We start from the raw sequence: 26,909 nt of genomic DNA, 5'->3' as shown, positions 1-26,909 counted from the left end.
GACATGGCGGGTGTGTTCAGACAGGTTTCTGGAGTAGATTAAGATGTCATCCAGGTAAACGAAGACAAACTTGTTTAACATGTCCCGCAGTACATCATTCACTAGAGCCTGGAACACAGCAGGAGCATTGGTGAGGCCAAAAGGCATAACCAGATACTCGTAGTGGCCTGTGGGTGTATTGAATGCGGTTTTCCATTCATCTCCCTCCCGGATCCGCACTAGGTGGTAAGCGTTTCTGAGATCCAACTTGGTAAAAACAGTGGCTCCCTGGAGCAACTCAAAAGCAGAGGTGAGCAGAGGCAGAGGGTAACGGTTTTTCACTGTGATGTCGTTGAGTCCCCTGTAGTCGATGCAGGGGCGAAGAGATCCGTCCCTCTTCCCCACAAAGAAGAAGCCAGCACCAGCAGGAGATGAAGATGAACGGATTAATCCTGCGGACAGGGAGTCATTGATGTAGTCCTCCATGGACTTTCTTTCAGGAGCAGACAACGAATAAAGACGGCCCTTTGGAGGGGCTGTTCCAGGGAGGAGGTCGATGGCACAGTCGTACGGTCGGTGAGGGGGCAGAGATGTGGCTCTTGCTTTGTTAAACACTTCTCTGAGACCATGGTAGCATTCTGGGACATTGGAGAGGTCAGGAGCGGAGTTAGTAGGTACTGGCCGAGGGGGTAGTGCGGCAGCAAGCAGGCAGGTTCGGTGGCAGTCCTCTCCCCATTCCCTGATCACCCCGGTCACCCAGTCGAGCTGAGGGTTGTGCCGGCGGAGCCATGGGTAACCCAGGATGAGGGGTTGGCCTGGAGAGGGGAGCAGGTGAAACTGGATAGTTTCTTGATGGTTTCCGGACAGACCCATCGAGACCGGGGCCGTGACATGAGTGACCGACCCGAGTAAGTGTCCGTCCAGTGCCCGGGCAGGAATAGGAGGTGTCAAACGGAGGTTCTCCAGTCCCAGTTGGCGTGCCAGCTTGATGTCCATTATGTTGGCTTCGGCGCCAGAATCCACCAGAGCAGCCAGGGTGTGAGTTGAGTCAGAGAGGCGGAGGTGAACTTGCAGCAGGGGTTTGCGGTCGGAGGACTGGATGGTCATTGAGCTCAACCGGACTCCCCCTATGCCCGGTGAGCTTCGGCTTTTAAAGGGCAGGTTACCACACGATGTCCATCACCTCCACAATAGAGGCAGAGGTTTGAGGTGAAGCGGCGCTGGCGCTCTGCAGGAGTGAGAGAGGCTCGCCCAATCTCCATAGGCTCAGACTGATCAAGCTGACTTGGGTGAGTGGCAGTAGATGACAGGAGCCCAGTCGGATCTCTCCGAATGCCGGTAGTTGGTGGACCTTGGCGCCCCCTCTCACGACGACGGGTCTGTATCCTTCTGTCGATCCGGACAGTCAGTGCGATGGCTTCATCAAGAGTGGAAGGCAGTTCATGGGAGACCAACTCGTCCTTGATATAGTCAGCCAAGCTATGGAAGAACGCGTCCACCAACGATGGTGTGTTCCAAGAACTTCGTCTTGCCAGGGTTCGGAAGTCGATGGAATGGTCTGCGACTGTACGTCTGCCTTGTCGAATACTGAACAGTTCACGAGACGCCTCTGCGGTTGGTGAATCCAGGTCAAACACCTTCAGCATCTCCTCAGCAAACAGGTCGAAGGTTGCACATGCGGGGGTTTGACGTTCGAACTCTGCTGTTCCCCAGAGTCGAGCTCGGCCCGTCAGGTGAGTGATGGCATACCCAACTTTAGCCCCCTCCGTGGCGAAGGTCCTTGGCTGCAAGGAGAACTGAAGTCGGCAGCTAGTCAGGAATGGCCGGACCTGGGTAGAATCGCCGTTGAACCGCTCGGGGTTTCCAATCTTGGGTTCCGGAGCAGCGGCTGCAATGACCGGGGCAGGTAACTCGGAGGCAGGGCTGGTGGGCAGACTGCCTGGAACCGGGCCGGTGGGCGGAGTGGCTGGGGTAAGGTTGGTGAGGAGTTGGATGATCATGGCGAGTTGTTGTTGCTGCTGCTGGAACTGCTGCTGGTGCTGCTGGAACTGCTGATGCTGTTGGTGGCCGACCTGAAGCAGAGAGGTGATGTCGCCGCTCATGCGGGCTAGCCCTCTCTCAGTGTGTTCCAGGCGTAGCATGGCAGTGGGTTGCTCAGGTTCGTCGGTTTCCATGTCGGGGGAAGTGTGCGCTGAGTCCATGATGGTCAGATCGTACTGTCACGGTTCAGACAGACGACCAGAGGACCACAATTGCGTCACACCAGAAAGTTTATTAAAACTTAAGGGAAAAGGGAAGTAGGGAGTGAGTGAAGGCTCCAGGGGTAACAGGGATCCCGTCCAATGTGCTGGGTCTGTGCCCCCCCCAGTGGCAGCGATGCGTCCAATGACGCCGGTGGTGGGTGGTCCAGAAGTCCTGGGGGGGGGGGCACAGACACAACGGGGCGGATGAAACAAGGCAGCAGTACAGTTCAAGGGAAATCCAAATACGTTGTAGCAAGGCAGAAGGCTGGTCAGAGTTACCGGGATTGAAGAGTAGTCAGGAGTCGTTATGGCAGAAAGCAGGTCTGGTTTTCCTGGGGCAGAAGAGTATCCAAGAATCAGGCAGGTCCGGGGTCACAAAACAAGGGTGAGCCAGAAGCGTGAGCAAACAGGTTCCGGGTGTGAGCTTTGCAGACGATCTGACAAAGGAGAGCTGAAAGACAGGGCTTTAAATACTGGGAGAGGTTAGTGGGTAATGCAGCGCAGCTGGCAGAGTAATTAGAGCAGAGCAGAGCAGGGACAGGTGGAGCTAGTTAGGCTGAGTAGAGAGAGTGGAAGATAGTGGAAACAAATAAAGGTGGTAACCCGGTGGAGTGAGAGGGCTCATGACACAGTACCAGTCAAAAGTTTGGACACACCTACTCATTCAAGGGTTTTTCTTTATTTTAATATTTTCTACATTGTAGAATAATAGTGAAGACATTAAAACTATGAAATAACACATATGGAATCATGTAGGAACCAAAAAAGTGTTAAACAAATCAAAATATATTTTATAAGGAGCCACCCTTTGCCTTGATGACAGCTTTGCACACTCTTGGCATTCTCTCAACCAGCTTCATGAGGTAGTCACCTGAAATGCTTTCCCAAGTCTTGAAGGAGTTCCCACATATGCTGAGCACTTGTTGGCTGCTTTTCCTTCACTCTGCGGTCCAACTCATCCCAAACCATCTCAATTGTGTTGAGGTCGGGTGATTGTGGAGGCCAGGTCATCTGATGCAGCACTCCGTCACTCTCCTTCTTGGTCAAATAGCCCCTACACAGCCTGGAGGTGTGTTTTGGGTCATTGTCCTGTTGAAAAACAAATGATAGTCCCGCAAAGCGCAAACCAGATGGGATGGCGTATCGCTGCAGAATGCTGTGGTAGCCATGCTGGTTAAGTGTGCCTTGAATTCTAAATAAATCACAGACAGTGTCACCAGAAAAGCACCATCACACCTCCTCCTCCATGCTTCACGGTGGGAACCACACATGCAAAGATCATCCGTTCACCTACTCTGCGTCTCACAAAGACACGGAGGTTTGAACCAAAAATCTCAAATTTGAACTTGTCAGACCAAAGGACAGATTTCCACCGGTCTAATGTCCATTGCTCGTGTTTCTTGGCCCAAGCAAGTCTCTTCTTATTATTGGTGTCCTTTAGTAGTGGTTTCTTTGCAGCAATTCGACCATTAAGGCCTGATTCAAGCAGTCTCCTCTCAACAGTTGATGTTGAGATGTGTCTGTTACTTGAACTCTGTGAAGCATTTATTTGGGCTGCAACCTGAGGTGCAGTTAATTGCCTATTTCTGAGGCTGGTAACTCTAATGAACTTATCCTCTGCAGCAGAGGTAACTCTGGATCTTCCTTTCCTGTGGCGGTCCTCATGTGAGCCAGTTTCATCGTAGCGCTTGATGGTTTTTGCGTCTGACCTTCATGTCTTCAAGTAATGATGGACTATCGTTTGTCTTTGCTTATTTGAGCTGTTCTTGCCATAATATGGACTTGGTCTTTTACCAAGTAGGGCTATCTTCTGTATACCAACCCTACCTTGTCACAACACAAATGATTGGCTCAAACGCATTAAGAAGGAAATAAATTCCACAAATAAACTTTTAACAAAGCACACCTACTTACAGCGCCGGGAAGATGGCTGCCGTTTTACAGCCCTCTAACCAATTGTACTATTATGTGTGTTTTTCCACGTTATTTGTAATTTATTTTGTACATAATGTTTCTGCCATCGTCTCTTATAACCAAAAAGAGCTTCTGGATATCAGGACAGTGATTACTCACCTCGCATTGGACGAAGATTTTTTCTTCAACGAGGCGGTCGCAAAGGATATCCTACAGACACCCGACAAGGCCCAGATCCCCGTCATTCGCGTGAGGAAGAGACGGAGATATCGCGGACGCAGATCCGGGTGCCTTGTAAGGATCCGACGGCGAGCGAGTAAACTGCCTCTCCCATCAATCCTACTAGCCAACGTTCAATCTTTTGAGAATAAAATGGACGAGTTAAGATTACGGTTATCCTACCAACGGGACATTAAAAACTGTAATATCTTATGTTTCACGGAGTCGTGGCTGAACGACAACAATGATAACATTCAGCTAGCAGGCTATACGCTACATCGGCAGGACAGAACGTCTGACTCTGGTAAGACAAGGGGCGGCGGTCTGTGTATATTTGTAAACAACAGCTGGTGCACAAAATCAAATACTAAGGAAGTCTCGAGGTTTTGCTCGCCTGAGGTAGAGTATCTTATGATAAGCTGTAGACCACACTATTTACCAAGAGAGTTTTCATCTATATTTTTCATAGCTGTCTATTTACCACCACAAACCAATGCTGGCATTAAGATTGCTCTGAATGAGTTGTACAAGGCCATTAATCAACAGGAAAACGCTCATCCAGATGCAGCGCTCCTAGTGGCCGGGGACTTTAATGCAGGGAAACTTAAATCCGTTCTACCTAATTTCTACCAGCATGTTAAATGTGCAACCAGAGGGAAAAAAACTCTAGACCACCTTTACTCCACACACAGAGACGCATACAAAGCTCTCCCTCGCCCTCCATTTGGCAAATCTGACCATAACTCTATCCTCCTGATTCCTGCTTATAAGCAAAAACTGAAGCAGGAAGCACCAGTGATTCGGTTAATAAAAAAGTGGTCAGATGACGCCGATGCTAAGCTACAGGACTGTTTTGCTAGCACAGACTGGAACATGTTCCGGGATTCTTCAGACAGCATTGAGGAGTACACCACATCAGTCACTGGCTTCATCAATAAGTGCATCGATGATGTCGTCCCCACAGTGACCGTACGTACATACCCCAACCAGAAGCCATGGATTACAGGAAACATCCGCACTGAGCTAAAGGGTAGAGCTGCCGCTTTCAAGGAACGGGACTCTAACCCGGACGCTTATAAGAAATCCCGCTATGACCTCCGACGAACCATCAAACAGGCAAAGAGTCAATACAGGTCTAAGATTGAATCATACTACACTGGCTCTGACGCTCGTCGGATGTGGCAGGGCTTGAAAACTATTACAGACTACAAAGGGAAGCACAGCCGCGAGCTGCCCAGTGACACAAGCCTACCAGACGAGCTAAACCACTTCTATGCTCGCTTCGAGGCAAGCAACACTGAAGCATGCATGAGAGCACCAGCTGTTCCGGATGACTATGTGATCACGCTCTCCGTAGCCGATGTGAGTAAGACTTTTAAGCAGGTCAACATTCACAAGGCCGCAGGGCCAGACGGATTACCAGGACGTGTACTCCGAGCATGTGCTGACCAACTGGCAAGTGTCTTCACTGACATTTTCAACATGTCCCTGACTGAGTCTGTAATACCAACATGTTTCAAGCAGACCACCATAGTCCCCGTGCCCAAGAACTCTAAGATAACCTGCCTAAATGACTACCGACCCGTAGCACTGACGTCTGTAGCCATGAAGTGCTTTGAAAGACTGGTCATGGCTCACATCAACAGCATAATCCCAGGAACCCTAGACCCACTCCAATTTGCATACCGCCCCAACAGATCCACAGATGATGCAATCTCTATCGCACTCCACACTGCCCTTTCCCACCTGGACAAGAGGAACACCTACGTGAGAATGCTATTCATTGACTACAGCTCAGCATTCAACACCATAGTGCCCTCTAAGCTCATCACTAAGCTAAGGATCCTGGGACTAAACACCTCCCTCTGCAACTGGATCCTGGACTTCCTGATGGGCCGCCCCCAGGTGGTAAGGGTAGGTAACAACACATCTGCCACACTGATCCTCAACACGGGGGCCCCTCAGGGGTGCGTGCTCAGTCCCCTCCTGTACTCTCTGTTCACCCATGACTGCATGGCCAGGCACGACTCCAACACCATCATTAAGTTTGCCGACGACACAACAGTGGTAGGCCTGATCACCGACAACGATGAGACAGCCTATAGGGAGGAGGTCAGAGATCTGGCCGTATGGTGCCAGGACAACAACCTCTCCCTCAACGTGACCAAGACAAAGGAGATGATTGTGGACTACAGGAAAAAAAAGAGGACTGAGCACGCCCCCATTCTCATCGACGGGGCTGTAGTGGAACAGGTTGAGAGCTTCAAGTTCCTTGGTGTCCACATCACCAACGAACTATCATGGTCCAAACACACCAAGACAGTCGTGAAGAGGGCACGACAAAGCCTATTCCCCCTCAGGAGACTAAAAAGATTTGGCATGGGTCCTCAGATCCTCAAAAAATTCTACAGCTGCACCATCGAGAGCATCCTGACTGGTTGCATCACCGCCTGGTATGGCAACTGCTTGGCCTCTGACCGCAAGGCACTACAGAGGGTAATGCGTACGGCCCAGTACATCACTGGGGCAAAGCTCCCTGCCATTCAGGACCTCTATACCAGGCGGTGTCAGAGGAAGGCCCTCAAAATTGTCAAAGACTCCAGCCACCCTAGTCATAGACTGTTCTCTCTGCTACCGCACGGCAAGCGGTACCGGAGTGCCAAGTCTAGGTCCAAAAGACTTCTCAACAGCTTCTACCCCCAAGCCATAAGACTCCTGAACAGCTAATCATGGCTACCCGGACTATTTGCACTGCCCCCCCACCCCATCCTTTTTACGCTGCTGCTACTCTGTTAAGTATTTATGCATAGTCACTTTAACTCTACCCACATGTACATATTACCTCAACTACCTCAACTAGCCGGTGCCCCCGCACATTGACTCTGCAACGGTACCCCCCTGTATATATAGCCTCCCTACTGTCACTTTATTTTACTGTATATATAGCCTCCCTACTGTCACTTTATTTTACTTCTGCTCTTTTTTTCTCAACACTTTTTTTGTTGTTGTTTTATTCTTACTTTTTTTGTTTAAAATAAATGCACTGTTGGTTAAGGGCTGTAAGTAAGCATTTCACTGTAATGTCTGCACCTGTTGTATTCGGCGCATGTGACCAATAAAATTTGATTTGATTTGATTTGAAATGCATTCCAGGTGACTACCTCATGAAGCTGGTTGAGAGAATGCCAAGAGTGTGCAAAGCTGTCAAGGCAAAGGATGGCTACTTTGAAGAATCTCAAATCTCAAATATATTTTGATTTGGTTAACACTTTTTTGGTTACTACATGATTCCATATGTGTTATTTCATACTTTTGATGTCTTCACTATTATTCTACAATGTAGAAAATAAAAAAATTAAGAAAAACCCTTGAATGAGTAGGTGTGTACAGACTTTTGACTGGTACTGTACTTGTGACGATGTCACAGGGAAGGACACCACAATGTTGTTGAGTGTTTCAAATCAGCCGCGATGGACGCTCACGATTTATGAGCATCAATCGTAACAAGATATTAGGTGGATAGTGGGAGAAAATGCTGAACCCTTTAAATTATGGATGTTGGAAGGTGATCTTTGAGATGAAGACGAATACATGGAATGTGTCCCAAATGGCACCCTATTCCTTTTATAGTGCACTAACAGAGCTCCCTGGTCAAAAGAAGAGCACAATAAAGGGAATAGGGTGCCATTTGGGACGCAACCTTGGAATCTCAGATAAATCAGAGAAGCCGGCGGTCACCGTACTGTTGCCGGTCTTTTAAGGGATGCGTCCCAAATGGCTCCCTATAGATGATGAAACCGATGATGGACAGTAGGGACCTGTTGTGAACTATATAGGGAATAGGGTACCATTTGGGACACGCATGGTCTGCCTGACCCATCTAGAGGAGCTTGATTTCTATTCTGATTATAGACATGTCAGGTTGTTGGAACAGACTGATGGATGGTGGAGGGGAGTGGTCTGTCAGGTTTCCTACTGCTCTTTATTTATTACTAGCTTCTACTCTCCTATTATTTATACCCCTTGTTGTTCTTTGCTTGAACATATTATCTCAGGCAGGACTGAAAATGGTAGGACGGGTAGATTTATGATTTCTACCTACTCTCAACCTTGTCAAGTTCAATGGTTTTTTCTCCCTTCTCTGTGCTCCCTCCACCCCGCCTCCCTTTTTGACCTCTCCTCCCTTTTTGACCTCTCCCTCTCCATCTCCCCTGTCTCTCAGGTGCAGTTCCAGTTCGTATTGCTGACGGACACCTTGTACTCGCCGCTACCTCCGGAGCTTTCGCCCGCCGAGCTGGAGAAGGAGCGCGACTCACGCCCGTTCCCCCGCACTGTGGTGGCCGTGGAGATACAGGACCTGAAGAACGGTGCCACGCACTACTGGTCCCTGGAGAAGCTCAAGTAAGACCATGGGTCATGTTCATTAGGGCACACTAGCAAAACGTTTTGCAACACAAAATTAAAATTAGTTTCTTATTGGGCAATTCCAGGTAGTCCCTCCCTGTTTCAATCCGTTTTCTTCCATTTGGTACCTAATGAATACAGACGACCCTGGTCTCCTAAGGTACAGTTGAAGTCGGAAGTTTACATACACCTTAGCCAAATACATTTAAACTCAGTTTTTCAGAATTCCTGACATTTAATCCTAGTAAAAACTCCCTGTCTTAGTTCAGTTAGGATCACCACTTTATTTTAAGAATGTGAAATGTCAGAATAATAGTAGAGAGAATGATTTATTTAAGCTTTTATTTCTTTCATCACATTCCCAGTGGGTCAGAAGTTTACATACACTCAATTAGTATTTGGTAGCATTGCCTTTAAATTGTTTAACTTGGGTCAAACGTTTCGGGTAGCCTTCCACAAGCTTCCCACAATAAGTTGGGTGAAGTTTGGTCCATTCCTCCTGACAGAGCTGGTGTAACTGAGTCAGGTTTGTAGGCCTCCTTGCTCGCACACGCTTTTTCAGTTCTGCCCATACATTTTCTATAGGATTGAGGTCAGGGCTTTGTGATGGCCACTCCAATACCTTGACTTTGTTGTCCTTAAGCCATTTTGCCACAACTTTGGAAGTATGCTTGGGGTCATTGTCCATTTGGAAGACCCATTTGCGACCAAGCTTTAACTTCCTGACTGATGTCTTGAGATGTTGCTTCAATATATCCACATAATTTTCCTTCCTCATGATGCCATCTATTTTGTGAAGTGCACCAGACCCTCCTGCAGCAAAGCACCCCCACAGCATGACGCTGCCACCCCCGTGTTTCACGGTTGGGATGGTGGTCTTTGGCTTGCAAGCTCTCCCCTTTTTCCTCCAAACATAACGATGGTCATTATGGCCGAACAGTTCTATTTTTGTTTCATCGGACCAGAGGACATTTCTCCAAAAAGTACGATCTTTGTCCCCATGTGCAGTTGCAAACCGTAGTCTGTCTTTTTTATGGTGGTTTTAGAGCAGTGGCTTCTTCCTTGCTGAGCGGCCTTTCAGGTTATGTCGATATAGGACTCGTTTTACTGTGGATATAGATACTTTTGTACCTGTTTCCTCCAGCATCTTCACAAGGTGCTTTGATGTTGTTCTGGGATTGATTTGCACTTTTCGCACCAAAGTACGTTTATCTCTAGGAGACAGAACGCGTCTCCTTCCTGAGCGGTATGACGGCTGCGTGGTCCCATGGTGTTTATACTTGCGTACTATTGTTTGTACAGATGAACGTGGTACCTTCAGGCGTTTGGAAATTGCTCCCAAGGATGAACCAGACTTGTGGAGGTCTACAATTTTTTTTCTGAGGTCTTGGCTGATTTCTTTTGATTTTCCCATGATGTCAAGCAAAGAGGCACTGAGTTTGAAGGTAGGCCTTGAAATACATCCACAGGTACTCCTCCAATTGACTCAAATTATGTCAATTAGCCTATCAGAAGCTTCTAAAGCCATGTCATCATTTTCTGGAATTTTCCAAGCTGTTTAAAGGCACAGTCAACTTAGTATATGTAAACTTCTGACCCACTGGAATTGTGATACAGTGAATTATAAGTGAAATAATCTGTCTGTAAACAATTGTTGGAAAAATTACTTGTGTCCAGTTTTTAACTGGAAATTTCCCATTTACTTTGGATGTTTAGATGATCAATTACACGGGTTTCAATTCACTTCCTGGATTGATTGATTTGGATTCATATGATATTGCCACAGCTTACCTGGATTTTCATGCCCACTTATGATATCAGTGATGCCATCCATCTTGGCATCCTTAAGTGAGGTGTATGATAAAGGGTCCAGGGCCTATATTCATAAAGCTCGCTGATCTAGGATCAAGTCACACCTGTCCATATACTATTCAATGTGATCTAAAAGGCTAAACTGATCCTAGATCAGCACTCCAGTTATATTGATGCTATATCTGATCAACTAAAGTGTATATGCATTGATTTTAACCTGACTCAATTGATCTCAAAACCCACAATAATAACTGTGAAAAACCCTGCAAACTCCTCATTGATTGATTTAATTCTTACTAATAACCCCATACATGTTTCTGTAGTGGTGTCTTTGCATATGATCTCAGCGATCATTGTCCCATAGTATGCATTAGAGTTACCAAACTGCAAAATATAAATCCCTGTTTAAATAAGAAGATACATTTTACAAACTTTACTCGTCAGGAGTTTGTACCCAACTTGTTCCACACTGAGTTATCCACTATCTCCTGTATTCCAGACCCTGAGTTGTCTCTAAAACATTTATCCTCCATTTTTGATTGCAGAATCATTAACCCATATTTTTTACCTGACGATTATATCTGGTACTATCCCCAAGGTTTGGAAGGCAGCTCATATACTCCTCCTTCACAAAGGTGGTGACCCTTGTGACCTAAATAACTATTGCCCTATTACAAAACGTTCTTGCCTAGCTAAAATGTTAGAATCCTTGATTCATTCTCAGCTAAGGTCTTATCTTTTAAATGTATCAGTCAGATTTTAGACCAGGTCACAGCATCTCTGCTGGTTCACTGGTTATAAATGATGGAGTAAATTTTAAGGCAACATTGTGCTGCCCTTTTTCATTAACCTGTCAAAGGCCTTCGATACTGTGGATCACTCTACTAATTCAAAGGTAGTCCGCAATTGGCCTGAATCAGGCTGCGCGTAATTGGTTCAAAAAGTAGCTGACAGGCAGCACACAATAAAGCAGGACACAATAATAACTCTGATTTAAGCATATGTACTTTGGATCGTGCCCACATTGATCGTGTCCCGACCTACAAATATCTGGGTATCTGACTAGATGAAAAGCTGTCTTTTTAAAAAGCATATTGATCAGTTAGTTAATGCTGAGAATTAAAATGGGTTTCTTCTATAGTAGAAAGCAGATCATTCAGTTGACGTTCCTACCGGTCCTAGACTATAGCGACATTGTCTATATATGAATGCAGCTGCCACTTCATTAAAGCCGTTAGATGCAGTTTATCATAGCGCTCTATGTTTTATTACAGTTGACTAATTTAGTACACATGACTGCGTTCTCTACCAGAAGGTTGGCTGGCCCTCTTTGATGTCACGTAGGTCGATATTTATTGTGTAATTACAGGGCTCATTTGTAAAAGAGACCTTGGTCTCAACATGACTCCCTGTCAAAATAAAGGTGAAAAATAATAACAAACTGTTCACGCTACTGGGCTAAGCCGAACTGAGCCAAGCTTTACTGTGTTGGCCTGGTTACACATTAATCTACCATAGTTGCTGGTCTGGAACAGTGCTGGAAAGGAAAAGGTGGAAAGAAAATAATCCAAGTGGAACTCTGATGTGATTGCAGGCAGAGGCTGGACCAGATGAGAGAGATGTACGACCGCGCCGGGGAAATGGCTTCCTCCAATCAGGACGACAACGACGGGGCTCTGACAGGAAATGACCCGTTCTATGACCGCTTTCATTGGTTCAAATTGGTGGGGAGGTACGTACGATGCAACACTGGCTATAACAATTCCTTTGTTCAATTTTTTTTGTTAGACTTCTATTTGTTGATTCTGCTATCTTTGGTTGGGTGTTTTAGATGTAAAGGAGTTGCTTTATGGAGTTGAAAAGCAAAGCGGTTGGTTTTGTTTTGTGGACGGATACCCTCAGCTGTTTTGAGGAGCTTTCATGAATAGTTCATGAAATGGAGTCCATTTACACTTCCGTGATTCCATTATTCATTTTTATGTCCCAGTGCTGTTGGATTGATTCATTTTCTGTCCTTATAGCCACATGTTTTAATTATTTCATATCTTTCAATAAGCAAGATTCATCTATGTTTTATGTTGGTAGCTACATTCTGTGCCCTTATATATTTGTTTTCTTTGTACCCTTATAACATTTCACTTTTCAGTTGTTATTTTCATTTGGTGATTTTGTTTTTTCTCTTTAATTTCATTTTTATCAATGTCATTTCATGTATATGTCCTTGTTTTGTTACTAACCACTATGTCTACGCCTTATGTTTTTGTACAAAAACAAATGTAACAATTATGTTTGTTCCTTGTGATGTAGTGTTTCAGTTAAATAAGACTAGTACTAGTCGTAAAGTTAACACTAGACTACTAACAAATGTTAGTAAGCTTTTGTTCTTATAATTCAAGTGCTGGTTTTCGTATTAACTTAACTTGATCAATATGGACAATGTGTCAACAATATACATTTAACATTTTAGTAATTTAGCAGATGCTCTTATCCAGAGCGACTTACAGTAGTGACTGTATACATTTAACTTTTTCGTACTGGTCACACGTGGGAATCAAACCCACAACCCTGGCGTTGCTAGCAACGTGCTCTACCAACTGAGACCAGTGTATCCCTCTCCAACTGTGCACCATGACAGACTTTAACCTTCAAGTCAGTCTTTCACATTACAGTACAATCCACTCAAGCCAAACTATAACACTCTCCATTGTTACCTTCACTTGGCTGCTTGCCTCCCTGCATCCCATCACCCTCCCTCCCTGTCCTCCCCTTGTACCCTTAGCTCCCCCATCTTCCATGGCTGCGTCAACGAGCAGCGGCTGGCCGACCGCACGCCCTCACCCACCTTCTCCACGGCCGACTCAGACATCACAGAGCTGGCGGACGAGCGACAGAGCGAGATGTCGGACTACTTGGATGACGAGGCGTTCGTGGACGACACCAGCTCGGATGCTGGCACCGAGGAGGGCTCGGATATCTTCAGCGACGGCCAGGATCCCTTCTACGACCGCTCCCCCTGGTTCATACTGGTGGGAAGGTTGGTGACCGTCCATGATGATGATGCTGAACCGCCATGTTGGTCATTTTGTGACCGTGTCACATGTGACATCACACATGCTCTGGAAGAGGGGGAGGGGGAGAAGAGAGTGCTGGCTCATTTCACTCAGGGGCAAATACTAACTTAAACTTTCATTTAAATGTTCACTTAGTCCACATACAGTGAGCTCCAACAGTATTGGGACAGTGCATTTGTTGTTGTTTTGACTCTGTACTCCAGCACTTTGGATTAGAAATGATACAATGACTTAGATGCACAAATATCATACTCCCCCAAAAGTGCTAACCTCTCCTGTTATTGTAATGGTGAGATGTTAGCATGTCTTGGGGGTATGATATTTGTGCATTTTGTAGTCACAAGCTTGATGTAGTCATTGCGTGCTATGAATATGGGACCAAATACTTAACTTTTTTTATACTTTAATACAAATATAAGTTAATTTGTCCCAATAATTTTGGTCCTCTAAAATGGGGGGATTATGTACAGAAAGTGCTGTAATTTCTAAACAGTTCACCCAATATGGCAAAAAATACCCTCAAATTAAAGTTGACAGTCTGCACTCTAACCTCATTGTATCATTTCAAATCCAAAGTACTGGAGTACAGAACAAAAACAACAACAAATGTGTCACTGTCCCAATACTTTTGGAGCGCACTGGAAGTCGAATTTTCACTTAGTCATGCATTTAGGCCCCATAAGGTAGTTAGCGCTGTGAAGCGTAGCTTCGGTGGTACTAAAGGCGTCTTTTCTTATTTGGCTGCCATATACGATTCTAGTGCTGATGAAATAATTGAAACGTATTCCCAACCATCAAAATTGTCTTGTGTGTTGAGTAGTGAATTTACACCTCAAACGGTTGGGTTTTGCTAATGTTAATCATGTCTCATTCATTGAATTGAGTGCTCTGAACTGAGTGTTTGTGAGGTTGAATGTGTAATCAAGAGAAGTTTTACAACATTTTCAGGCCATGGAGGTTTTAGTCTGACACAACCTATAAAACAAATAAACAAGTTATCATTTATTCATACTGTGAGTCTCAAACATCCACTCAGTGTCAATGATGCAAGGATATCTGAGACATGTCTCCCTGGTTGCGTCCCAAATGGCACCCTATTCCCTATAAAGTGCACTGCTGTCTTTATTGCTGATAAAAAAGTAGTGCAATGTGTAGGGAATAGGGTGCCATTTGGGACCCAGCCTTTTCTATGTATTGCATTCTGCAAGATGGTAGACTGAAAAGACTCATAATGTGTCACACTGCTATGGAGCTGTGTCTTATTTGTAAGGCCTCATTTAGAATCAAGGCAGGCAGGCAGAGTAGAATATTCTAGAATAGAATAGAGCCAGCACGTCATCCTCCAGGTGTGTTGCTTCAACTGTAGATATAGAATGTCATTCTATGACATTCTATTTCTATGGCTTAATACCTCCCTGCTCCAGGTGCCACCATTCCCCGCTCCCGGGTGAAGTTTCCACTATGTACAGATCTAGGATTAGCTTCCCCTCCCCCAATCCCTATTAGTGGAGAAAATACTAAACTGACCCAGTATACAGTAGGGGCAACTTCACCCTACAACTCATCTGTTTTTGTGGTATCTGTAGTGGCTAATTCATTGTCTGTTTGTTTTGGTGATTATTATTTTTCATTTTCATTACCTTATTTTATTATTTTACTATTTTAATTTTGTTTTTATTTTAATTGTATTTTTCTTTGCTTTTTTTTTTTCGTCAATGTCCATAGTCATATTTATTAACTGTGTGTGTGTGTGTGATAAAATGGCAATGATATCAATTACCCATATAATAACAATGATGACATTTATAATTGTAGTAGTGGAGGTGATACTGATTTGATTGATTTGAAATTCATATTAATGATATCAAGTAAATAACCTTAGTGGTAAGAAATACTACACGTATTTATAGTACATCTGAATAAACTCAAAGTCTGTATTTGAGATGTCAGAGCCACCGCATCTAGTCTCAGGCAGCATCCCAAATGGCACCCTGTTCCCTACATAGTGCACTACTTTTGACAAGGGCCCATAGGGCTCTGGTCAAAATTAGTGCGTGAGGTAGGGAACAGGGTGCCATTTGGAATGCAGACTCGGAGTCAGGCGGCAGATCGATGCAGGCCCAGCCAGTATGTCCTGTTAACAGCCCTACCTGCGTCATCATGACTTCAGATATTTGAGCTACATTTCTCCTCTCCTTTGCCTCAGCCTTGAGTTCTCCTGCACAGGGAGGGGGAGAGCGGGATTGGAGAGTTAGGGCATCGGGGGCGCTGCAAATCAACCCCCACAACGCAATAACACGTCAATGTGTGACTAAAGCCCATCGACATAACAAGCGAGTCAGCTATGGCTACTGCATTTCAATTGATCTTCATTTAGCTTGTATTGCTGTTTTACCATCCAACAACATGGCTGAAAGAGATTGGTTTAATTTTTGCTGCAATATCTGTTGTCTATTTAGATTTCAGCAGTTTGTCTATTTTGTGTGTTTGTCTATTCTGAAATATCTATTTTAATTTGTGATAAAATGCATTTCTCAGTTTAACATAACAGCAAGGTGCATCCCAAATGGCACCCTATTCCCTATATAATGCCCTACTTTTGACAATGGCCCATAGGGCTCTGGTCACAAGTAGTGCACTATGTAGGAAATAGGGTGCCATTTGGGACACGGCCTCAATCACTTCAATGATCGTCTGATGAATTTAACTAAAATTGTGCCTCGCCCTTGCACGAATGTCAATTGAGTCATTGCTATCAGTCATAGTGATTGGTTAGTGGCTCATTTAGATCTCCTGTGGTTATCATATTACACCCCTTCCATGTGACTAGGATGTCTTGTCACGACACAGATGGCCCAAGCTTAACTTGTTTAGGGCCTGCTGTACTGTCATTGAGTTGTGGTCAAATTCATTTAAATATCTATTAATTCACTAAGGGTTAAATCCTAACTTCTGCTTCAGTAAAATGTTCAGTTAGTTAGTTGACTTCAGTGGATGTTAGGAATGCCCCTAAAAGGTACTTGAAGAGCTACCTACAGTGAGGGAAAAAAATATTTGATCCCCTGCTGATTTTGTACGTTTGCCCACTGACAAAGACATTATCAGTCTATAATTTTAATGGTAGGTTTATTTGAACAGTGAGAGACAGAATAACAACAAATAAATCCAGAAAAACGCATGTCAAAATTTTTATAAATTGATTTGCATTTTAATGAGGGAAATAAGTATTTGACCCCTCTGCAAAACATTACTTAGTACTTGGTGGCAAAACCCTTGTTGGCAATCACAGAGGTCAGACGTTTCTTGTAGTTGGCCACCAGGTTTGCACACATCTCAGGAGGGATTTTGTTCCACTCCTCTTTGCAGATCTTCTCCAAGTCATTAAGGTTTCGAGGCTGACGTTTGGCAACTCAAACCTTCAGCTCCCTCCACAGATTTTCTATGGGATTAAGGTCTGGAGACTGGCTAGGCCACTCCAGGACCTTAATGTGCTTCTTCTTGAGCCACTCCTTTGTTGCCTTGGCCGTGTGTTTTGGGTCATTGTCATGCTGGAATACCCATCCACGACCCATTTTCAATGCCCTGGCTGAGGGAAGGAGGTTCTCACCCAAGATTTGACGGTACATGGTGCCGTCCATCGTCCCTTTGATGCGGTGAAGTTGTCCTGTCCCCTTAGCAGAAAAACACCCCCAAAGCATAATGTTTCCACCTCCATGTTTGACGGTGGGGATGGGGTTCTTGGGGTCATAGGCAGCATTCCTCCTCCTCCAAACACGGCGAGTTGAGTTGATGCCAAAGAGATCAATTTTGGTCTCATCTGACCACAACACTATCACCCAGTTCTCCTCTGAATAATTCAGATGTTCATTGGTAAACTTCAGACGGGCCTGTATATGTGCTTTCTTGAACAGGGGGACCTTGCGGGCGCTGCAGGATTTCAGTCCTTCACGGCGTAGTGTGTTACCAATTGTTTTCTTGGTGACTATGGTACCAGCTGCCTTGAGATCATTGACAAAATCCTCCCGTGTAGTTCTGGGCTGATTCCTCACCGTTCTCATGATCATTGCAACTCCACGAGGTGAGATCTTGCATGGAGCCCCAGGCCGAGGGAGATTGACAGTTCTTTTGTGTTTCTTCCATTTGCGAATAATCGCACCAACTGTTGTCACCTTCTCACCAAGCTGCTTGGCGATGGTCTTGTAGCCCATTCCAGCCTTGTGTAGGTCTACAATCTTGTCCCTGACATCCTTGGAGAGCTCTTTGGTCTTGGCCATGGTGGAGAGTTTGGAATCTGATTGATTGCTTCTGTGGACAGGTGTCTTTTATACAGGTAACAAGCTGAGATTAGGAGCACTCCCTTTAAGAGTGTGCTCCTAATCTCAGCTCGTTACCTGTATAAAAGACACCTGGGAGCCAGAAATCTTTCTGATTGAGAGGGGGTCAAATACTTATTTCCCTCATTAAAATGCAAATCAATTTATACAATTTTTGACATACGTTTGTTTTCTGGATTTTGTTGTTGTTATTCTGTCTCTCACTGTTCAAATAAAGCTACCATTAAAATTATAGACTGATCATTTCTTTGTCAGTGGGCAAACGTACAAAATCAGCAGGGGATCAAATACTTTTTTCCCTCACTGTACATAAGGACTCCATAACATTGGCTATTTATAACCCAATAGATACAGATATGTTATGTGATATGAACGTGTTATGAACCCTTTAACTAAATGTTACCGCCTTCAAGTTAAGAAAGTAATAAAATGTCCATTTTTTTATTGACTTAAATATAAATTAATTTGACCCAAGCCTTGTGAGACAAAAGCAGACCACAATAGGGGCTTGTAGGGTCAGATCTTCACCTCTCTCCCCCCTCCTTCCCCCCATAGAGCCTTTGTATACCTGAGCAACCTGCTCTACCCCGTGCCCCTGGTCCATCGTGTCGCCATAGTGACAGAGAAGGGCGACGTGCGCGGTTTCCTGCGTGTCGGTGTCCAAGCCATCGCTGGTGAGTACTGTTCTATCTACACACACCCTTTTTGACAAGACTCCTCAGACCTGGGCCTGTATTCACACAGCGTCTCAGAGCAGGAGTGCTGATCTAGGATCTCCTGTACATATAATCATTATCTAAATGGCTAACTTATCCTAGATCAGCACTCTTACTCTGAGACACTTTGTTAATTAAATTGGTATGTTATATAATGTCACATAATTGTCCAGTCCTGCTCCTTGAGTATGTATCCAGGTAAAATGTAACAGAATGTGTGTATAGAACGCGACAAGGCACCCTAATCCCAGACAGCATTCACTAAAACCACAACAAAACAATTGTATATAAGAAAATACCAGGTCTAACTCTACAATGAATCAGATGACTGGAATAAATGTTCAAAGGCCTCAGAGAGATTTCTAGCGACTGAGTGAGAGAATTCCCAGAGTTGACTGCTTTGTGCTCTTTGAAGAGATGAGTCTGCTCTTGTCAACACACCACGTTAATAACTGGGGCTGACGAACACGATGACAATGACTTGTATAATGTGTCTTTGTAGCTGACGAGGAGGCCCCAGACTACGGGTCAGGAGTGAGACAGTCGGGAACTGCCAAGATATCCTTTGACGATGAGTACTTCAAAAAGGTAAGGCCACGTCAGACGAGCTCATTTAAAAAACTGTTATGGCCGGTTTCCCCGAACACATATTGAGCCTAGTCCTGGACTCAAAAGCATGTTCAATGGGGATTCTCCATTCAAAGTTCTTTTTAGTCCAGGACTAGGCTTAATCTTGTCTACTTGCAATATTCCATACACCTCCCAATACATGTGTCTTTTGATCAGAAACATTTTCCCAGTGTTTTTTAAAAACGGTTTCACTACCAAAGCAACTATATGCTAATATCTCTCTCTCTCCCTCTCGCTCTGTCTTTCTCTCATACTCTCCCTCTCTCACTCTCCCTCTCTCTCTCTCCCTCCCTCCCATCAGAATGACTTTCCTTCCACGGTCATGACACGCTCTGGCCTCTCTCTGGAGGAGCTGCGCTTCGTGGAGGGCCAGGGTCAGAGTTCAGAGATCATCACCCCCTCCGAGGAGCAGAACAGAATCAATGACATGGGTAAGGAAGGAGAGACCAGCACAGCTCCAAGACCCTCACCTCTCCTCTCGTAAATATTAGGCCTACATCTCGCTGGCCAATGGCGTGAATAGAGTGGGAATTAATAGTGGCAGACAGTGTTGTCCATAGATTATTTTCTAGGTGGGGCTTTGCAAAGGCACCCAAATTAACAACCAGGGCCTCTTAAACCAACATTTTCAACCGAATGTTTGTAGGCGGGGGAGGGGTGGATGGCGTCCCGCCTCTACAATGATAGGGAAACACTGGTGGCAGATGTTCTTATTGAAGGTGGAGGATGAATTTAAGTAGTTTGATACAAGTGTTGGAAATGGCCTTCAGTCATACAAATCTAATTGATTTCAATTACTAAATGTCATTGGCTTATGTGAAACTGAGTCTAAAGTGACATCTGGTTGGTGCAGTCATATTTAGTTTCCCTGCGAAGCAATTTACAATAGTCCACATAAGCCATTTGATAGAAAAACATGATAAACTTTGACCATAAACCTTCCTGTCATTGTACACTTTATTGAGCTTTTGAACTGTAGATAAAGAGGGAAGGAGGAGAGGGAGAGAGAAAAAGATGGAGGGAAGTAGAGAGAGTAGGTGTAGCAGTTAAAGCCGCTGTCTCTGGCACATGTATGGTCGCCCTGCCTGCGTTGGATAGAATCCCGGCCCCGTCAGCCTTCTCACCTCTGCATCTCCCTTCCCCTTATACCTGTCTCTATCAATAAAACAATAAAGTCCTAAAAAATATTGAGGATAACACAAAACATTTTACATTTTGTTTGTCTTGGTATGCATCTGTATATGTCCACTGCATGTTCTAACCCTCTGCTGTGGGTGTTTTGTGACAGACCTGAAGCTGGATCAAGGGAACTTGGTTGACCCTAAGCTCAGTCGCGGCGAAGGGCTGGCCGGCCAACTGGAGGTGGGCAGTATCTTTACCTTCCGTGTGACTGTGCTCCAAGCCAGCGGCATTCTCCCGGAGTATGCTGACATCTTCTGCCAGTTCAAGTGAGTCTGTCAGCTGTCATCAGATCACACAGGCCTTGGAGCACACGTGCACCGCTGCCATACTGATCTAGGATCAGGGCTGTTGTGAAGTTGTCAAAGCATGCGTATACAGTCGTATGAAAAAGTTTGGGCACCCCTCTGAGGCTGCATAATAATAATTGTCACAGAAAATGATCACAGTGGCATGCCATTCATTTTCTAATAAAAGCTGAGTACTGGGGTATTGTCCAGACAAAGATTTTTAGTGTAGCAATATTAAGTTGTATGAAATTAAATCAGATGTGAAAAATAGGCTATGCAAAAATGTGGGCACCCTTGTCATTCTGTTGATTTGAATACGTGTAACTACTTAGCACTGATTAATTGGAACACACAATTGGTTTGGTGAGCTCATTAAGCCTTGAACTTCATAGACAAGTGCATCCAATCATGAGAAAAGGTATTTAAGGTGGCCAATTGCAAGTTGTTGTTCTCTTTGACTCTCCTCTGAAGAGTGGCAACATGGGGGCCTCAAAACAACTCTCAAATGACCTGAAAACAAAGATTGTTCAACATTATGGTTTAGGGGAAGGCTACAAAAAGCTATCGCAGAGATGTAAGCTGTCAGTGTCCACTGTGAGGAACATAGTGAGGAAATGGAAGACCACAGGCACAGTTCTTGTTAAGGCCAGAAGTGGCAGGCCAAGTAAAATATCGGAGAGGCAAAGGCGAAGGATGGTGAGAACGGTCAAAAACAGCCCACAGACCACCTCCAAAGACCTACAACATCATCTTGCTGCAGATGGTGTCACTGTGCATCGTTCAACAATTCAGCGCACTTTGCACAAGGAGAAGCTGTACTGGAGAGTGATGCGGAAGAAGCCTTTTCTGCACACACGCCACAAACAGAGTCGCTTGAGGTATGCAAACGCACATTTGGACAAGCCGGCTTCATTTTGGAATAAGGTGCTGTGGACTGATGAAACAAAGATTGAGTTATTTGGTCATAACAAGGGGCGTTATGCATGGCAGCAAAAGAACACAGTGTTCCAAGAAAAACACTTGCTACCCACAGTAACATTTGGTGGGGGCTCCATCATGCTGTGGGGCTGTGTGGCCAGTGCCGGTACTGGGAATATTGTTAAAGTTGAGGGTCGCATGGATTCCAATATCAGCAGATTCTTGGGAATAATGTTGAAGAATCAGTCACAAAGTTGAAGTTACGCCGGGGATGAATATTTCAACAAGACAACGACCCAGAACACTGCTCAAAATCTACCCGGGCATTTATGCAGAGGAACAAGTACAATGTTCTGGAATGGCCATCCCAGTCCCCAGACCTGAATATCATTGAGAATCTGTGGGATGATTTGAAGCGGGCTGTCCATGCTCGGCAACCATCAAACCTAACTGAAGTGGAGATGTTTTATAAGGAGGAATGGTCCAAAATACCTTCATCCAGAATCCAGACACTCATTAGAGGCTATAGGAAGTGTCTAGAGGCCGTTATTTTAGCAAAAGTAGGCTCTACTAAATATTGATGTGATTTTTCTGTTGGGGTGCCCAAATTTATGCACCTGTCTAATTTCGTTTTGATGCATATTGCAAATGTTCTGTTAATCCAATAAACCTAATTTCACTACTGAAATATTACTGTGTCCATCAGTTATTTGATAGATCAAAATGAAATTGCTGATCCAAACACCCAATTATTTATAAATGGAAATCATGGAAATTGTCAGGGGTGGGCAAACTTTTTCATACGACTGTATATACTGTATATGGAACAGAAGTACTGATAACACTTTACTTAAGGCTGACCGGTATAATGGTTTATTACTTGTTATAAGCATGTATGATCCTGTATGATGTCTTATTAAAAGGCTTTTATAATATGTTATAATGCTTATATATGTTAATATATACCAAATTCAAAATGGCTGTTATTTAGTCAGGATCATTATCATACCTGTTGGCTTTAATTTGTATAAACCTTTTAGTAACACTTTAATTAAATGTACAGTATTATTATTAGTAGTAGTAATAATCAAGCGTCATCTGTTGGATCCTCAGTTTCCTCCATCGTCACGACGAAGCCTTCTCCACAGAGCCTCTAAAAAACACTGGGAAAGGCACTCCTCTGGGCTTCTATCACGTCCAGAATGTGAGTACACACACACATACACAACACGCACGCTCACGCACACACCACACAAACATCTCACACACACAAAGGTATAGAAATATGACCCAAAGCTGATTCATTTTCCCACACCCTCCTGTTGTGTAGATTTCAGTGGAGGTGACTGAGTCGTTCATTGAGTACATCAAGACCAAGCCCATCGTGTTTGAGGTGTTTGGTCACTACCAGCAGCACCCTCTGCACCTGCATGGTCAGGACCTGATAAGGTAGGTTGAATGGTCACGTGCCCACATACAGTATACTCCAGGGTGAAGTTTTCCCTAGATACAGATCTAGGATCAGCTTCCCCTCCCCCAATCCTATAGGGGAAAATGCTAAACTGATCCAAGATCAGCATCTAGGAGCTACTTCATGCTACACCCCCACATACCTTTATTAATGATTAATTGGTAATGATGGGTAGTCTAGTAGTAAAGTACGGCCCACACTCTCAACTGTCAATTGGTTAACAAGGTCTTTTGCTACTGTAGTACTACATACTTTTTTTCCAGACCAGCACACCATGAATTAATTCGAATTCAAAAGGCTTTGTCTATCAAATTAACATTAGCCAAAAAACATCACATTAAAACCTCTAGTTATGACATCAAACAAAAACATCTAAAAAGCAATTCAATTCAAAATACTAAATGTGTAGTGTTGTTGTTTTTTTTGTTTTTTTGTTTGTAGTCCTCCTCAGACTGCCAGGAAGTACTACCCTATTCCAATGCCCCTGTCTAAGCCAGGTAAGGATTCTACAGGTACCACATCGACAGTATCGATAGAAATGTGTGAACAGCATTGCAGCAAATCATGCCATCCCTTTATCCAATTTTTTTTTTTAAATTGCCATCACACTGTATATCCAGTCACAACTGCATGTCTCATATTTTCCCCTCTTTCTTTCTTTCCTTTTTTTTTTCCTTTTTGTTTTATGACCCGTTTCCTTGTCACTACTCGCCCACACCCTCCATTTGTCCTTCCCATCCAACTCAATCCATATCCATCTCTAATTTCGCTCTCACAAACTCTCTCTTCCACTCACCCACATTTTTCTTACTCCCTCTCTCTTCCATTCACTCCCACCCCTACGCCCTATGACCAACCCTTCACCCTGTCTCAGACCACGCCCGTAAAATAGAGTTGATTCGCTACCTGATGACTGGCTCCGTGCCCGGCCAGGTGCTGGACACACTGTCCGAGCATGCCAATGCCCTGGCATCCACGGCAGTGGCCAGCCTGGAGGACGGGGCAGACCAGCTCTCTCACTTCCCCTTCCTTCCCATGCCCACCAGCCCCGTGCTGACTGTGCCCAGGCACCATGGTTGGTACAGCGGGCATTAGAACCGTGAGAGTAGTAGCTGGTAGTAGCAGCCGTATGCGCTGTACTAAGCCTGGTCCCAGATCTGTTTGTGCTGCATCGACAACGACCATAGGAGAGTTGACTATATACACACAAACAGATGTGGAATCAGGCTACTTTACTGTAGCCCTGTGCTGTGCTTTTGTCGTGCTTTGTCTACTGGCTGTAGTTGGCATAGGCCAGTGTGGTTCAGTGATCTGGTGCATCCTAGTTTTGTTTAGCCCAATTCTAGTCCTAGTCCCCTCCATTGTCTCTCACAGACCAACCAGCCACATACCTTTTACTTTTAAGGCTGGGAATTACCAGGGACCTCACGATACGATATCACCATACTTAGGTGCCGATACGATATGTATTGGGATTCTCATGATTCTATATGTATTGCGATTCGATACTGCGATTTTATTGCAATTTGATGTTCCAAACATATTACTCACTATATGTCTGCTGCAGAGAGATGAGACAGCATGAGAATACAGGCCTAAAGCCATTTGGGCTGTAGTTCCATTACCTAAACACACACAAACAGAAAAACAAATGTTTCCTTTGAACAATCTCTGACATTGTTGAGTGAATAGTTGAATAGCAAATCTCTATCTGCTGTAGAGGAATGATGCTGTTAAAAGCAGAGGTAATCCTGATGTGGCAGGTTGATAACTCAGCAGGATACAGCTTCTAATGTGTAATCTGTGATTTTGCCTCCCAACGGCCCCTAGTGTAGAGCTTGTATAGAATTGAGAGTATTGTAATTGCCTTTGAACATGCAGTGTTGTTGTAGTGTCACTCCCTGATAGTATTTAAATGGAGATTGCAGTGTTCCCGGCTTAATTCAATTGTAATGGATTTAGAATTGGACAGTTGTTTTGTACCTTGCGAAATAAGCCCTTTGAGTACAGTAAGGAGTATTGATTAGTGAATGTTTACAGGCTAATAATAACACATTATTGTGTTACAGTAGCTACCGCATGTAATCATCACTATCCGTTTAACCATTGTTTACGTACGCCACATCTCCAAGAAAAAAGTGTGTAATAGTACTGTACATGATCATCCTCCCTTTTCATATTTATTTTTCCAAGAAATGCAGTGTTCATGTTTCTCTCTCGAGTTTATTTCAGCAGCCCCCTCTGTTACCACATGCTGTTGAGATTGTCTAATGGGTTTGTGTGCGTGTGTCTCACGCTCGCTCTCTCTCTCTCTGTCGCTCTCTGTCGCTGTCTCCGTGTGTGTTTCCCCCCCCAGTTCCAGCGACCAAGCTCAACACCATCAGCAAGTCCAACCTGGGCCAGTGTGTGAGCAAGTACGACCTGCTGGTGTGGTTCGAGATCAGCGAGCTGGAGCCCACCGGAGAGTGAGTGTCCAAGTCTGCACGCACTCATGGTCGCATGCACACATGGGCACACAAACACAGGGGTTTGGCTATTCCAGACTTATGTTTGTCCTGGCTTCTTCCCGTAGGTACATACCAGCTGTGGTGGATCACAGTGGAGGACTGCCCTGCCATGGAACCTACCTACTGCATCAGGTACAGTACAGTGACCCCTCAGGGCCCATATTCATAAAGTGTCTCAGCGTAGAAGTGCTGATCTAGTATCAGTTTTGCCTTTTTGATCATAATGAATAATATTACGTGGACAGGGGGACCTGATCCTAGATCAGTACTCCTACTCTTATGGATATGGGTCCTGGACAACACCCTTATTAACTCATACTGCGATGTCTCAAGTCACTCTGGACATATTAGCACTTTGCCTATGTATCTCCAATCTATTTGATCTTCTCCTAAACTAACAAACTGAGAGCTGTACATGAATTGTACATGTATGGTACATAATTCTACATGTATGCTATTTTGTACATTTCAACTGCTCAAATGCTACATAAAAGTACTGTACATTTGATATTGTACCATTGTGATTATAGTAGTGATTTGACTGTTGATGATGCTATCGATGTTGATATTGACTATTGACACGTTCACGGTCATTGTGTCTGGCCTACTGTGATACTGACTGATACGGTTTGCTTGTGCTGCAGGGGATCCAGCGCCGGATCACCGTCACTCTCATCCACGAGAAGGGCAGCGAGCTCCACTGGAAGGACGTGCGTGAGCTGGTTGTTGGTGAGTGCTTCAAAATAAAGGCAATACACTATCCAACTGAATGAATGAATTGTATTTGACAAATGTAAAATACATGTGGAGTTGCCTCAGCTATGTGAGTACCACAATACACAACTGGCCTTGCCTTTTTGTGGAGAGACCATTTAGCTGGAATTCAGTTTTACAATGGTCCCAGACAAGATCATTGAAAAGGGGCAACTATTTTAAATTATGTCCAAATAAACTGAAAGAAAAGCTATTCATAAAAATAAATACAAGATCACTTCATGAATTGACTGATTTTAATTCCAATTGACCCCAACCCCGATTTCTGACGACGCTACCGGAGAGACAGAACTTCATCATCATGACAACATCCTGTGTTGCTTGCTTCCTTAGGTCGGATCAGGAACAAGCCAGAGGTGGACGACTCGGCAGCAGATGCCGTCCTGTCCCTCAACATCATCTCGGCCAAAAATATCAAATCATCCCACAACGCTAACAGGTACGCCAG

The 26,909-nt window shown here is 44.5% G+C and overlaps 1 protein-coding gene across 1 annotated transcript in view; it reads left to right on the top strand.

Annotated features, from left to right (window-relative positions):
- Positions 1-26,909, top strand: part of kif1b (kinesin family member 1B) — an 81,081-nt gene that overhangs the window by 38,580 nt on the left and 15,592 nt on the right. The window contains exons 17-30 of the mRNA XM_084184475.1: positions 8,578-8,756; positions 12,166-12,303; positions 13,351-13,605; positions 18,532-18,650; positions 19,195-19,280; positions 19,624-19,753; positions 20,611-20,770; positions 22,823-22,913; positions 23,040-23,158; positions 23,622-23,677; positions 25,537-25,645; positions 25,753-25,819; positions 26,332-26,416; positions 26,795-26,900. Of these exons, the coding sequence (XP_084040601.1) occupies positions 8,578-8,756; positions 12,166-12,303; positions 13,351-13,605; positions 18,532-18,650; positions 19,195-19,280; positions 19,624-19,753; positions 20,611-20,770; positions 22,823-22,913; positions 23,040-23,158; positions 23,622-23,677; positions 25,537-25,645; positions 25,753-25,819; positions 26,332-26,416; positions 26,795-26,900 (1,700 nt within the window). The remainder of the gene's footprint in view (positions 1-8,577; positions 8,757-12,165; positions 12,304-13,350; positions 13,606-18,531; positions 18,651-19,194; positions 19,281-19,623; positions 19,754-20,610; positions 20,771-22,822; positions 22,914-23,039; positions 23,159-23,621; positions 23,678-25,536; positions 25,646-25,752; positions 25,820-26,331; positions 26,417-26,794; positions 26,901-26,909) is intronic.

Source organism: Coregonus lavaretus (assembly GCF_964263955.1).
Source record: "Coregonus lavaretus genome assembly, chromosome: 20".
NCBI classification, from domain to species: domain Eukaryota; kingdom Metazoa; phylum Chordata; class Actinopteri; order Salmoniformes; family Salmonidae; genus Coregonus; species Coregonus lavaretus.
Note: the sequence above shows the minus strand (reverse complement) of the source record. Positions and strands in the feature narration are given on the sequence as shown.